We start from the raw sequence: 12381 nt of genomic DNA on the forward strand, positions 1-12381 counted from the left end.
TTGGTGTAACAAATAACCCCCAGGTCTCTTGCAAAAGTTTATTTCTCATTCATGCAACATCCAGTTCTGTGCTCCTTAGTCATCTTTCCTCCAAGCAGTGACTCCAGGATCCAGGTCCTTTTCAGTTAGTGGCTTGACTGATCTCCTCTGGGTCCTTTATATCTAGTCAGCAGACAAGCAGGGAGAATTGAGAATGGCAAGATGATTGCTAGGGGCAGGCCCTGAAGTGATGTGCATTGCTTTAAACTACATTCCGCTAGCCAGAGCTAGTCTCATGACCACACTCGGATACAAAGCACCAAGAAATATGTCAGGTTTGCAGCAAGAAGAGGAAGCAGGCTTGGTGGCTACATTGAATGAAAGACAAAATGGCCAGCCTCTACCGGATGATTCCCTGGTGATTCTTCTCTGAGGACTGTCCCATCCTCAGGTCACCCTTCTTTGCTTACCCTCCATTTGCTATCCTCTCAGATCACACCAGGCAGCAAGGCCGCCCAGTCCCAGCTCAGCCAGGGTGACCTTGTGGTGGCCATTGACGGCGTCAACACAGATACCATGACCCACCTGGAGGCCCAGAACAAGATCAAGTCTGCCAGCTACAACCTGAGTCTCACACTGCAGAAGTAGGTGGGCGCTTTCCAGATGCGGGGGCGGAGGCTGGGTGTGGGCACCGGCATCCCGGGGAGAGGAGCTGTCCAGCACGGGCCAAACCCTGTGCTACCAGACTGCGCTGCAAAGTGAGGACAGCCCCTGGGCCAGAGTGAGGACAGGCCCAAGGCATCAAGCACACGTCTGTGCCTCACTTTACAGAGGAGCTCAGAGAGGATAGGGCACGGCGCTGCCAGAGTGCGGGCAGCTGGGTCTGGAGGCCAGGGTCTTCCCTGCTTTCTCTGTGCACAGGCAGCCTCCCTGGGACCTAGCAGAGGCCCATGGCTGCTAAGTACCCGAGAGACGTGACTTCTCCCTGCTGGTCAGGCCCAGGGGACGCCGCGTCTCCCTGGGTTTCAGATGTTCTCCCCTCGCCAACCCTGCCCAGGTGGGTGTCTGGGCCCCGAGAACAACTGTCTTCACCTGCTCCTATTTCTGGCTTTTCCAGGTCAAAGCGTCCCATTCCCATCTCCACGGCAGCGCCCCCGATCCAGTCCCCTCTGCCAGTGATCCCGCACCAGAAGGTAGGTGCTGACTGTGGGTGGCAGGCTCCACTTTCAGCCATGGTTCCTAGAGTGCAGCCCTGGTCTGCCTACCTGAACTTCTGCTGGCCCCACTCAGGCAGGGTGGTGGAATCAGCAATGCCAGGGGCAGAGCTGGGGCAGGCCCCCAGAGAGATGTGTTCGAGCTCCGACGAAATGCTCATTTCGTGATAATGTAGGGGTCTCCACCTGGGTGCTTAGCCAATACCTGGGCCTCACAGTTGGGCTGATGGGAAATCTACTTAGTCCACAGTGTTTTCAGGGAAGGGACATGTGTCCAGAAGGCTCTGACCCTCATGCTCCTGAGGGCACTAGCAGGAGGCTGGCTCTGGCATGAAAGCCAAGGCCCCAGTTTGAATCAGTCACTGAGGGAAAAGCTCTCAGCCCTGGGGGTCTACCAGCCCTCAGGGTTTCTCCTCTGTCACAGGCACTCTCCCTCCAGTTTTCCTTTCTCCTCCCAATTGCCTGCCCCTTGGCTTCCTTCGTAGCTCAGTTGGTAAAGAATCTGCCTGCAATGCAGGAGACCCCAGTTTAATTCCTGGATCAGGAAGATCCCCAGAAGGGATAGGTTACCCACTCCAGTATTCTTGGGCTTTCCTTATGGCTCAGCCGGTAAAGAATCCACCTGCGATGCGGGAGATCTGGGTCTGATCCCTGGGTTGGAAAGATCCCCCGGAGAAAGGAAGGGCTACCCACTCTAGTATTCTGGCCTGGAGAAGTCTATGGACTGTAAAGTCCATGGAGTCACAAAGAGTCAGAGACAACTGAACCACTTTCACTGTGAGCTACTTTTGTGCTGCACCCAGGGGTGCCTGGCAGGCTACAGTCCTCAGGGTCGCAAAGAGCTGGACATGACCAAGGACTAAGCATGCACTGCATGCAAGGGCTTCCCAGGCGGTGCTAGAGCTGAAGAGCCTACCTGCCTTGTCTCCTGCAGGAGACAAGAGATGTGGGTGTGATCCCTGGGTTGGGAAGATCCCCTGGAGAAGGAGTTGGCAACCCACTCCGGTATTCTTGCCTGGACAATTCCATGGACAGAGGAGCCTGGTGGGATACATTCCATGGGGTCACAGAGTTGGACACGACTGAAGCTACTTGGCACTCACGCACGTACTGCACTCAGAAGTGCTGGTGAGGCCCAGAGGCAGGCACAGCAGCAGGCACACCTCGCCCGCTCGCCCCAGGCCCCTCCCTGGCTCCCTCCAAGCAGCTCAGTCCTGAGGGGCTGAGAACACAGGAGGCCAGCCCACCAAGCCTACAGGACCACACGCTCCCACCACTCTCCACCCACCGCCCTGAATGACCTCAAACTGACCCTGTCAGTCCACAAGAGCAGAGTGGCTGATGGGCAGGGTGGGGAGAAGAGGCAAGAAGAGGATAACGGGGGTCTGGGCTGGACGACAGATTGAGGAAGTGGGCAGAGTGCTTCTCGGGAGAAGCTGCAGAGGCAGACCTAGGGAAGCAGATGTCAGCCCCGCTCGTCCCGCAGCTTCCCCTCTGCACGTCCGCCCTGCCTATTCACCAGCCCAGGAGGCTCGTCCCACTGGCCACATGCAGCGTGGGGTCACAGAGCTGGAGGCAGGGCTGTGCTCACCAGTGTCCTCCTACAGGGGAAGGGGAACGGATGTAGGATAGAGGGGTCTCCCCCCAGTTCCCTGAGGCCACACCCCCCTTACTTAAAGTCCCACAGGCAGGCTGGCTTGGCCTAGCTTTCTGTGTGGGGCTTTGCATTTAGTCTAGTTTGATGATAGCATCAGGGCCAGGAGCCATATGCCTCACCCCGCTTTTTTTTTAGAAAACTCTTCTTCTCCAGGTGTTCAGGCCGTCTCCCCACCCCGAACTCGGCGCAGGGGGCTGCAGGTTGCAGGGCGGTGGGCTGCGGGGCGCTGGCACTAACCCCTCTGTTTCAGGTCCACGTGGAAGCGCTGGGGCGGGTGTGGCCTCTAACTGCTCTTTTCTCTCTCCCCTGCATGGCGCTGCCCTGCCAGGACCCTGCTCTGGACACGAACAGCAGCCTGGCAGCAGCCAGCCCCCACCCCGAGGCGAGGGCCGGCCCGGGCACCCCAGACACCCCGGAGCTCGGGCAGATCTTTAGCTCCTCCTTCTCTCAGACCTCCGTCTTCTCCTCACACATGGAGGCCTCTGACCCCGGCCCTCCCCGGGGCGGCCCCGGGGCCAAGATCAGCCTGGAGGGGGCCCTGGACTCGCTCAGCCCGAAAGCCCCGCTGGGCTCGAGCCAGCCAAGGCAGTATAACAACCCCATTGGCCTGTACTCGGCAGAGACCCTGAGGGAGATGGCTCAGATGTATCAGATGAGCCGCCGAGGGAAGGCCTCAGGTGCTGGACTCCTAGGAGGGTAGGTAACGGGCGCACAGCTCTCCGCTGGTGGTCAGGGGCCACCTGGGTCCTCAGTGCTCGTAGAGGCCTGATCAGGGTAGAGTGGGGACTGGTCTCATTGCGGCCAGCTCCAAGCCCATGAGGCAGCACAGGCTAAAAGCCCTGAACGCAGTCAGCCTATTGACACTTGTCCTCATTACTTTACACAAGCCAGCGTGGTATGTCAGATTTTGCAGAGAGGGAAACTGAGGCTCAGAGAAGGTTAGGGTCCAGCTGCCCAACTACTAAGTGGCCGAGATGGGCCTGAATGCAAGAGCCTCAGACTCCCCAAACTTTGACATCAGGCCACCCACCACAGCAGGACAAAGCCTGTCCTAATACCTCCAAGAACTCTGCGGCCAGGGAATGCACCCCTCTGGGAGCCCTGAGGGTTAGAAGGGCATGTTCTCTAGGTCTGGTAGTGGTCTGGGAAGGCTGCCTGGAGGAGGGAGTACCTGAGCTGGGTACAGAGAGATTGGGCAGTGGGGTGAGGGGAGTGGTTGGCAGGAACAACTCTGACTAGGGTGGGGAAGCAAGGGAGCAGGACTCTGAGGAGAAAGGAGCCATGCAGGAGAACAGCATGCCACCCCCTGGCCCCTGAGGTCTAGCTGATGGGACTCTTGGAGCACAGGAATTAAAAAAACCTAGAGCTGAGTGGGCACTGTGGAGAGGTTGAGGGTAGGGAGCTGCCAAGCAGAGCATGCATTCGCTGCCAAGCCCGGCATGTTTGTTATCTCATTATAATTTCTCCCACGGCCCCATGCAATTGGTGTCATCTCCGGGCTGGAGGCAGAGCAGGCGGAGTCAAGGCATACGGCCCAGTGGTCAGGGTTCAGGGCTCTTCCATGAGGCTGTTCATACACCTAAACTATGGGGAGGACTGAAGGAGATCACACGTGTGTAGTACTGGGCTCTGTTCTGGAACACTCTCTACATGCTACCTGGCATCATTGCCTGGAGCCATGCAGCAGGCACATTGATGAGTCAGCATGGCGATCTGGGTCAGTCTGATCCAAGCCCACACCCTCCTGTGACCTTGCTGTACACGGTACCTGTACTGCACCTGCTTGCTCCTTCCCTGGGGATCTCCAGCTTCCCCAGAGCCCTGAGCTCTTTCTGGGCTTCCGAGTGAAGCTGGGTGATCAATAGTCTGAGCACTTGGATCCTGGCTTCCCTGGACCAAGGTGGCAAAGCCTTCGAACCCCAGGCCTTTTCTAGTAAGGGGCTTCTGCTAGGAGGCTGAGGGAAAGACAGAGTAGAAGTGGTGCCCTTCTCCTGCCTTGAGAAGGCTGGTGGGTCTTCCTGGCCCTCTTTGGGACTAGCCCCCTAGCAGGGAGGTCAGGCTCTGGTGGATCTAAACCTCCTCTGCCCACCTGCAGTGATGGTAAGGTCTCCGCTCACTGAACCATCCATGGAGGTTGGGGGCTGACTAACAGTCCATATGCTTTGTCTAACACAATTCTCTCAGCAGCTTCAGAGGTGGGTACCACTCCCTCATGTGATAACTGGGAAGTAGAAGCCCAGAGAGAGCAAGTCATTTGCCCAAGGTCACTGGCTATTGAGTGGCAGACAGGACTGGCACGCTGGTCGATCTGACTTCTCCCTGCGTGGAGACAGGGACCTACCTGCGTGCCCCATTCCTGCTTCTCATGACTCCCGAGGTGCCCTCCCATTGGTGCAATGGCTTCTCAGAACCTGACAACTATCAAATTATTACTTGACACTCAGAGCATCAGGGCACAAGAGTTTCTTTGAAGAAGAAATGGGCTAGAGAGGGAGTGTGGTGCGTGCCTCATTTAAAGCAAAAGCTGATGCTACGGCCCCAGCAGGAAGGTTGGGGCCTCTGACCAGGGGTAGCCGAGGGTCAAGGCCACCACTTTTTGCCGTGTCTGACAGCTCACGGGAGGCAGGGTTGGCAAATGCTAAGCCCTATGTCCTTTCATTCTGTTCTTAACCCATGCTGAGGGTTTTACATTCAGGATTCTGTTCATTCTGCGGTGGGCACCACCCTCTCAGTTTTATGAATAAGGAGACGGAGGCTAAGACAGGTAAGTAACTTGTTCAGAGTCATAGCACTAGGAAGAGGAAAGGTCAGGATTTGAATTCTATCCTGTCTGGCTCCACAAGGAAGCTCCTTCTCTTACTCTCTGGGCAACTTGCAAGGTGATTCCTTGGCACCTTGTATCCCCTTAGGAGGAATGGAGAGGAACAGAGTGGGTGCAAGCACAGCGTGGCCTGCAGCCCCTCCTCCTCCTCATCTCTGGGGCTGGTACTGAAGAGCAGTGTCCCTCAGGCCAGTAGATGCAAGGGCCCCCTCCCCAGGCCGGCCTCATAGCTTTGGCTCATTCTCCCCAAGACCTGGGTGCTCCTCTCTGAGCTATGTCTGCTGCAGGCATCCCAGCCTTCAGGTTCTCAGGCGCAAGTTAAGCAGGGGGCTAAACAAGGAACTGGCTACATGGGCGGGGAAGGGCAGAAGCCTCCCCTGAGGCCAACACTGCCCTCTACAGGGGACACTGGGCCGGTCAGGGCAAAAGCTGGCCCTGCAGCTGTCAGCACTGGCCAAAAATGGAGAAGGAATGGGAGATCTGTGCTGGCCCTTTCCTAATATAGCTCCACCAGCAGCTATTTTGAGCCTGGGAGGTCAGAGGGAATTTTATCAGCTCTGAGACAGGGTTGAGCCTGGGACTGGGGGATCTCCCTGACTTTGGTCTGGATCCCCAGGATCCTGGCCAAGAGATGACCAGGCCAGGCCAGGCCAATGGAAGCCCAGGCTCTCCCAGCCAGAGTCCAGAGTGGTGGCAGAGTGTGGGGGCAGGGACGCCACTTTCTGCATTCTTCTCCCCTCAGATTTCTGACCAGCGTCTGTCACTGCAAGGAATTTGCATCTAAAGAAACATAAGGCAGGCAAAGCCTCTTTCAAGGAGACGATGCTCCAGGAGGCTGGCTCTTAGATAAGAGTGAGGGAGGGGTCCCACTTGCAGTGTCCAAGCTGGGCTGTCTTGGTTGGGGGCCTTCCTGCCAAATGCCAGGGCCCACACTTCTCCCAGGCTTCCCTACTCCTCCATCCTGAATCATTGCCCATCCACAGGCTTTTATGGGTGGTTTCTGGAAACCGCACAGATCCCTTACTACTGTGCCCCAGGAGGTGTGTCCAGAGCTGCCTGCCCCTCCTCTGGCAAAGAGAACATGTTCCCAGGGCTGTGAGAAACCCCACTGTACACACCCCAGCACCACGGCAGCTCTTGTTCAGGGAGCAGCACTCCCAGAGCCGCCCCTCATTCAACAAGGACAAGTCTAGAGAGGCTGTGTGTGGCTGGCCAGGAGCCACCTGGGACCTTGGCCATTCCTGTAGCAGCCAGAGCTGGTCCTGTCTCCATCTTCGGCTTCCTCTCCAGGGTCTAGGGCCAGGTTGTATGTGGGAGATTCATGAACATGGTAAATGAGCACCCGTGAAGATGGACCCAAAAAACCCTTCTCCTAGGCAAAGCTTCAGGCACTGTGGACCCACGCTGCAGTTGGCATCTCTGACCCAAACTGAAAGGCTATGATCCAGACTCTGAGCTTTGCCCACTCCTCTCTCTGCGCTCTCTTCACCTAGTGCCTGTCTGGGCTGACTCCGCCTCCACAAAGGCCAGTTTGAGGACCATCCCTACGTCCTTATGCTCAAACCCTCTGGCAGGAGCCTCACTCTGATAGTCCTGTCTTCTTTGCTCTTTCTCTCCTCCCCAGGTGGTAGCCAACTCTCCAGCCAAGTTAGTATCACAGGAAAGCACGTGTGTGCGCTTGCCTGCATATCCCAGCATGCGCCCGCGTATCTGGGGTCTGAACAGTGTGCGCCTGTGTCAGCATGGGCACATGTACGTGCATGCGTGAGTGAGGGTGCATCCGTGTCCCTGAGCGAGGCTGCATGTGTGTGACGCCGCGAGGATGAAGTGGAGGCGTTGGGAGGGGTGCTGGGGCCCCGTCGGATGCCTGGGGCCATTGTGCTCTCAATCCGTTGCTGCAGCTGCTTAAGAAGGCAGGTGGGCTCTGGTGGGCTGCCGGGTGGAGTGTGTGCTGATGCTGGTTCCAGGTGAGCCTGAAGACGTGTCCAGCCTGGCCGGATCCCTCAGAAGGGCTGCGCTTGGCCCTGTCCTTGTCTGCGGAGCGCACTTAACGTTTTGAAGGGAAAAGTCTTGATGGGTAGAAGCTGGTGGGCTGCCGAGCGCGTTGGACTTGGGGGCCCTGAGCACCTAAGCCCTGCTCCGAGGAAGAAGCACACGGGCTGAAGAGTCTGAAGGAGCAGAGCCCCAGGGGGACCCCGGATGAGCCCCTTCGTGGAGGAACCAAGCTCAGAATCCCCATGGGTGCCCAGTGGGGCTGTTTTTTGCCTTTGGGGCATTCCGGACTCTGCTTCGGCTGCCGCTGCGTTTGACTCGGGACCCAGCTCTTGTCCCCTAATCCCAATCCCACCCCCACCCTCTGCAGTCTGTTTCCCTGGGGGAGTGGTGAGAGATCTTTCCACGCCCCCCAGCTCAGGCTTAGCGGGGGCCTCCACTGACCTGGGAAAGAGCAGACGGGCAGGAAACACCTTCTGCAAAGGGCTCTGGGGAGGGTGAGAATATTCCTGACCAGACCCAGCCAGTGCAAGTGGATCTGAGGAACTTGGTTAGCCTTCCTAGGATCAGGCTCAGGGAGATCTCTCTCCACATCCTGCACCACCAGCCTTCACCTTCACCGGTGTAACGCCGCCTGTCCCCCTTCTCTCCTTGCACCTGTCTCCCTCGCTCCCCTCCCCCGAACTCCCCCAGCGCCGACTACCAGGAACGCTTCAACCCCAGCGCCCTGAAGGACTCGGCCCTGTCGACCCACAAGCCCATCGAGGTGAAGGGGCTGGGCGGCAAGGCCACCATCATCCACGCGCAGTACAACACGCCCATCAGCATGTACTCCCAGGACGCCATCATGGACGCCATCGCCGGGCAGGCCCAGGCCCAGGGCAGTGACTTCAGCGGGTAAGCGCCTCCCCTCCGCCGCCCGCGCCGACTCCACCGCTGCATCACCGCGGAGGGCACCGGGCCGCTGAGCGCCGTCGGGACCAGTCTTCCTCTACCGTCTTGAGCTTCCCAGGGCACAGCCCTTGGAAGAGAGCCAGCCTTGACGGGGCCTTTCAGACAGAACATGGTGTTCGCTCTTCAGTCAGTTTCACGGTCAACTTTAGGAGAAGGGTAGAGAAACACAGCGAGCGGTGGTTCCTCCAAGCGCTCCACACAGCCTCTGCATTTTCCCAGGCTCCCTGAGGGGGCTGGTTTAGAAGGAGACTTCTGGAATCTCGTTAACCGGGGTCACATTCTGGATACCCCTGGCTCTCACAGCTAAGCCATTCTTTGAGGGGAAGTCGTCGCTTTCTTCTCCAATACATGCCTGGGTTTCTTGCTTGGGAAGGGGCCTCCAGACCAGTCACCCACCATGCTGTTGGCAGTCAGCGCTGCCACAGAGCCCGGGGAGCACCCAGGACCTGCCTCCTCCTGTGTGCCCAGGGGAAGCCAGGCTCAGGTGGGTGGGACTTAGGACATCCCCGGTTCCTGAATTTGCTTGTTAACCGCGGTTGAGGAACTTGAGGGCTGAGTAGGGAAGGAGTTGGCTAAAAATCATTTGTGGATGACACTGGTGAGAGTGCAAAGTTTAATGGGGACCTCACTCCCTCTTTCTGAATTTCTGTCTCTGTTTGTCTTAGTCCCTTTCTTCTCTGCGTTTCTTTCTGTGTTTGCCTCTCTGTCTCTCTATCTGTCTCTGTCTCAATCTCATCTTTTTCTGTCTCTGTTGTTTTCTTTCTTCCTTACACATACACACGCAGAACCCATACTGTACTCTACTTGGGAACGCCATTAGTGTTGACTTTCAAAACTGATTATCTCTTTGGGTAACATGTTATCCCTGAGTCAAGATCTGTAACAGCTCAAGGCAAGAAATCTTAAAATGATTGTGCTTTTTTCCAAAGCTAGGAAAACCAGATGTTGTAAGAGGGATAGAGGCATTCTAAAGTCCCGGATAACTCCTGTAGTCTTTGGCCTGTGCAGATCCCAGTCCTCGTGGCCATGATATGTGTGCAGGTTTAAGGTGCAGCCTCCAGAAGCCAATGGATAGAAAATGGTGTGGTCTTCCTGGCTCTCCTGATGCGAGGGAGCCTGGCCCTCTCAGGCACGCAGTACTTCCTTTGGGCCACCAGGGGGCGGAGGTTGCTTTCCCTGGAGCTGCTGCTGCTGCTGCTTCCGAGCTCACGACTGAGCTGCTTCAGTCGTGTCCGACTCTGCGCGACCCCAGAGATGGCAGCCCACCAGGCTCCCCCCCGCCCCCGTCTCTGGGATTCTCCAGGCAAGAACACTGGAGTGGGTTGCCATTTCCTTCTCCAATGCGTGAAAGTGAAAAGTGAAAGTGAAGTCGCTCAGTCATGTCTGACTCTTAGCGACCCCATGGACTGCAGCCTACCAGGCTCAACCGTCCATGGGATTTTCCAGGCAAGAGTACTGGAGTGGGGTGCCATTGCCTGGAGCAGTGAATCTCAAACCCCACGGACTCAGGGCTTTAGTTCTTTGTGGAACTCTCTGGGTAGTGCTGACTTATCTAATCCCATCTTTGAAAGCAGAAAATATGACCATGCAAGTTTTAAAATGCAACCATTAGCTCATGGGTGCCCAGGAAAACAAGACTGTCTGGTTAAGCCAAAGAGTGAACAGGGATTTCCTGCTAATATTTGCTTGCCGTGTGCGTCCTTAGTGTGATCTTAATATGGTAATATTCGCCAAAGGGAAGCACAGTGGAAGATAGGCAAAGAGCTACTGTTCACTGATTCTGTGTTTTCTGCACCCTGGGGCAAGACAGCTCTCATTTGGTTTTACCTCTAAGATGGCCATGCTGTAATTTTTTTTTTTTAACATGATGCACCGTTGATCTAATCTAGGCTTCTCCTTCCTACCACCTTCCCTCCCATCCTTTTCCTCTCCCTTGCCAGCCTGGGAAGCAACACGCTTCCTTTCCCTCTGACTCAGCCCTGCTGGGCTGATGCTGCCGTGGTGCCCCGTCTGCCATAAGGTGTTCCGTTTCTGCTGTTAATTTCCATGATTCCTTCCTCACTGACATTTTCTTTTTGTCTCTCTCTCTTCCTCCTCTATCCGCCCGCTCCCATAACTCATTTCTGATCCTAACCCTGCTCCCTTGTGTATGCGCCGCCCCCCGCCCTCCCATGATGGACACGCACTCACTGCTGGGCTTTCCTCTGCCTGGCAGGGCGTCACCACTGGCGTAAGTAGACCCCACAGTATTTGTTCCGTCATCCGTCTGTCCGGTTGCGGGATGGTGTATGGGTTTGGTGGGATGTGCTGAGGACCGTGGCTCTGTCCACACTCTTCCTCACACCCACCTCACAGGTAAATGACATGCCTGCGGCCTCTACAGGCAAGTACTTGTCTTCGGGGGTTTTCCCCAGATACCATCACTACAGACATGGAAATCAGAGCAATGACACCACCCTGGCTAGGGCTCATGTTCTGCTTACCGTGTTTCGTGGGGGCTCCCCCCAGCCTTTCTGGTCTGCACTGGGACGGTGTAGACCTGAACGTCAGAATCCACATCAAGCCATTACTCAGGGAGAGGGTGATGAGGGGGCCTCTTGGAGGCCACTCCCCAGAATCCTCATGAAAGGTGGATCTGAAGGAGCCAGCCCCTACCAGGACCACCCACAGGAGGTGAAACCAGAGTCAGACTTGGGGGCAGTGTACAGTGGAGTGAATGCCCACAGGTGACCTTGAGGTTGTAGTGACTGTGGAGTGTTTTTGGTAGTAAGAAATTCATTCTGGGAGTGGCTCCAGAGAGTGGCCTCCGACCCAGGGTCCTAGAACTGCAGGGCCTGTCCTGTCCCCTCTGCATAGATTGTGTCTGGGCCCAGACTCTCAAAGGCACAGCAGTTCCTTCGTCTGGTTCCCAGTGTCTGTTGCGACAGCACCACAAGTCCCTGGTCTTTGCACAGTGTTGTGGGAAGGGAAGCCGACAATGGGACTCCTAAGGGACTCACTTCTGGGGCTCTCGTTCTTGAGCCCTTGGAGCTATGGAAGGAACAGGGAAATATGTTCCTTCAAGGGAACATTCCAGGGAAATAGCAGCAAAAGCCTTCCAGCTGATTCAGGTCCCCTTGAGACTTCTCCCTGCTAGAGATGACCTCCCCAGTGAGATCCCAGCCTCTCCTCTGCTCCCAGTCTCCTCCCTGGCTGGGACCTCCTAGGGATCTGCTGGTTTCCCTATCTGATCCCAACCACAGGCTGCCAGGACCTGCAGCTCTCTGGGCCAGGGCAAAGCCTTCAGGAAAGTAAGGGAGCTCCACCCCGCCTTGGTCAGTTACCGTCTGTCCTCCTCCTCCTCCTCTGCTCGTGTAGCCCACTCTGAGCCGACACAGGGGGCCAGTCCTGGGAGACTAGGCCATTTCTTCTGTCCAGCTCCTTGCGAGAGGATAGATGACGGAAGCACTGGGGGAGTCGTCTTTGCAGCTAGCCAGCACTCGGGGGATGGGGGGAGAGGTCAAGGCAGCCATAGCAGCAGGCAGGGTGCGCCTAGACAGGGGGAGTGTCTGGGCTGGGCCATCTCTCCAGGTGGGGAACACCTGGGGTGTGCAGATCCCCAGCGGGCAGAAGTGGCCTTCCTGAGCCTGTTGCTGCAGAGAGTCTGATGGAAGGAAGGCTGAACTGGGGGCTGGGAAGCCTGGGTTCTAACTCCATGGGGGTCCCTACATGACATAACCTGGAACTAGTCAGCCGGCCTCTCTGGACCTCAGTTTCAGCGTCAG

At 56.7% G+C, this 12381-nt stretch overlaps 1 protein-coding gene across 3 annotated transcripts in view; it reads left to right on the plus strand.

The window, feature by feature from the left end:
* Positions 1-12381, plus strand: part of LDB3 (LIM domain binding 3) — a 59545-nt gene that overhangs the window by 9451 nt on the left and 37713 nt on the right. For all 3 annotated transcript variants that reach the window (XM_070782142.1, XM_070782143.1, XM_070782144.1), the window contains exons 3-6: positions 472-623; positions 1097-1172; positions 7296-7318; positions 8357-8560. In XM_070782142.1, the coding sequence (XP_070638243.1) occupies positions 472-623; positions 1097-1172; positions 7296-7318; positions 8357-8560 (455 nt within the window). The remainder of the gene's footprint in view (positions 1-471; positions 624-1096; positions 1173-7295; positions 7319-8356; positions 8561-12381) is intronic.

This window comes from Bos indicus, chromosome 28 (genome assembly GCF_029378745.1).
Source record: "Bos indicus isolate NIAB-ARS_2022 breed Sahiwal x Tharparkar chromosome 28, NIAB-ARS_B.indTharparkar_mat_pri_1.0, whole genome shotgun sequence".
NCBI classification, from domain to species: Eukaryota; Metazoa; Chordata; class Mammalia; order Artiodactyla; family Bovidae; genus Bos; species Bos indicus.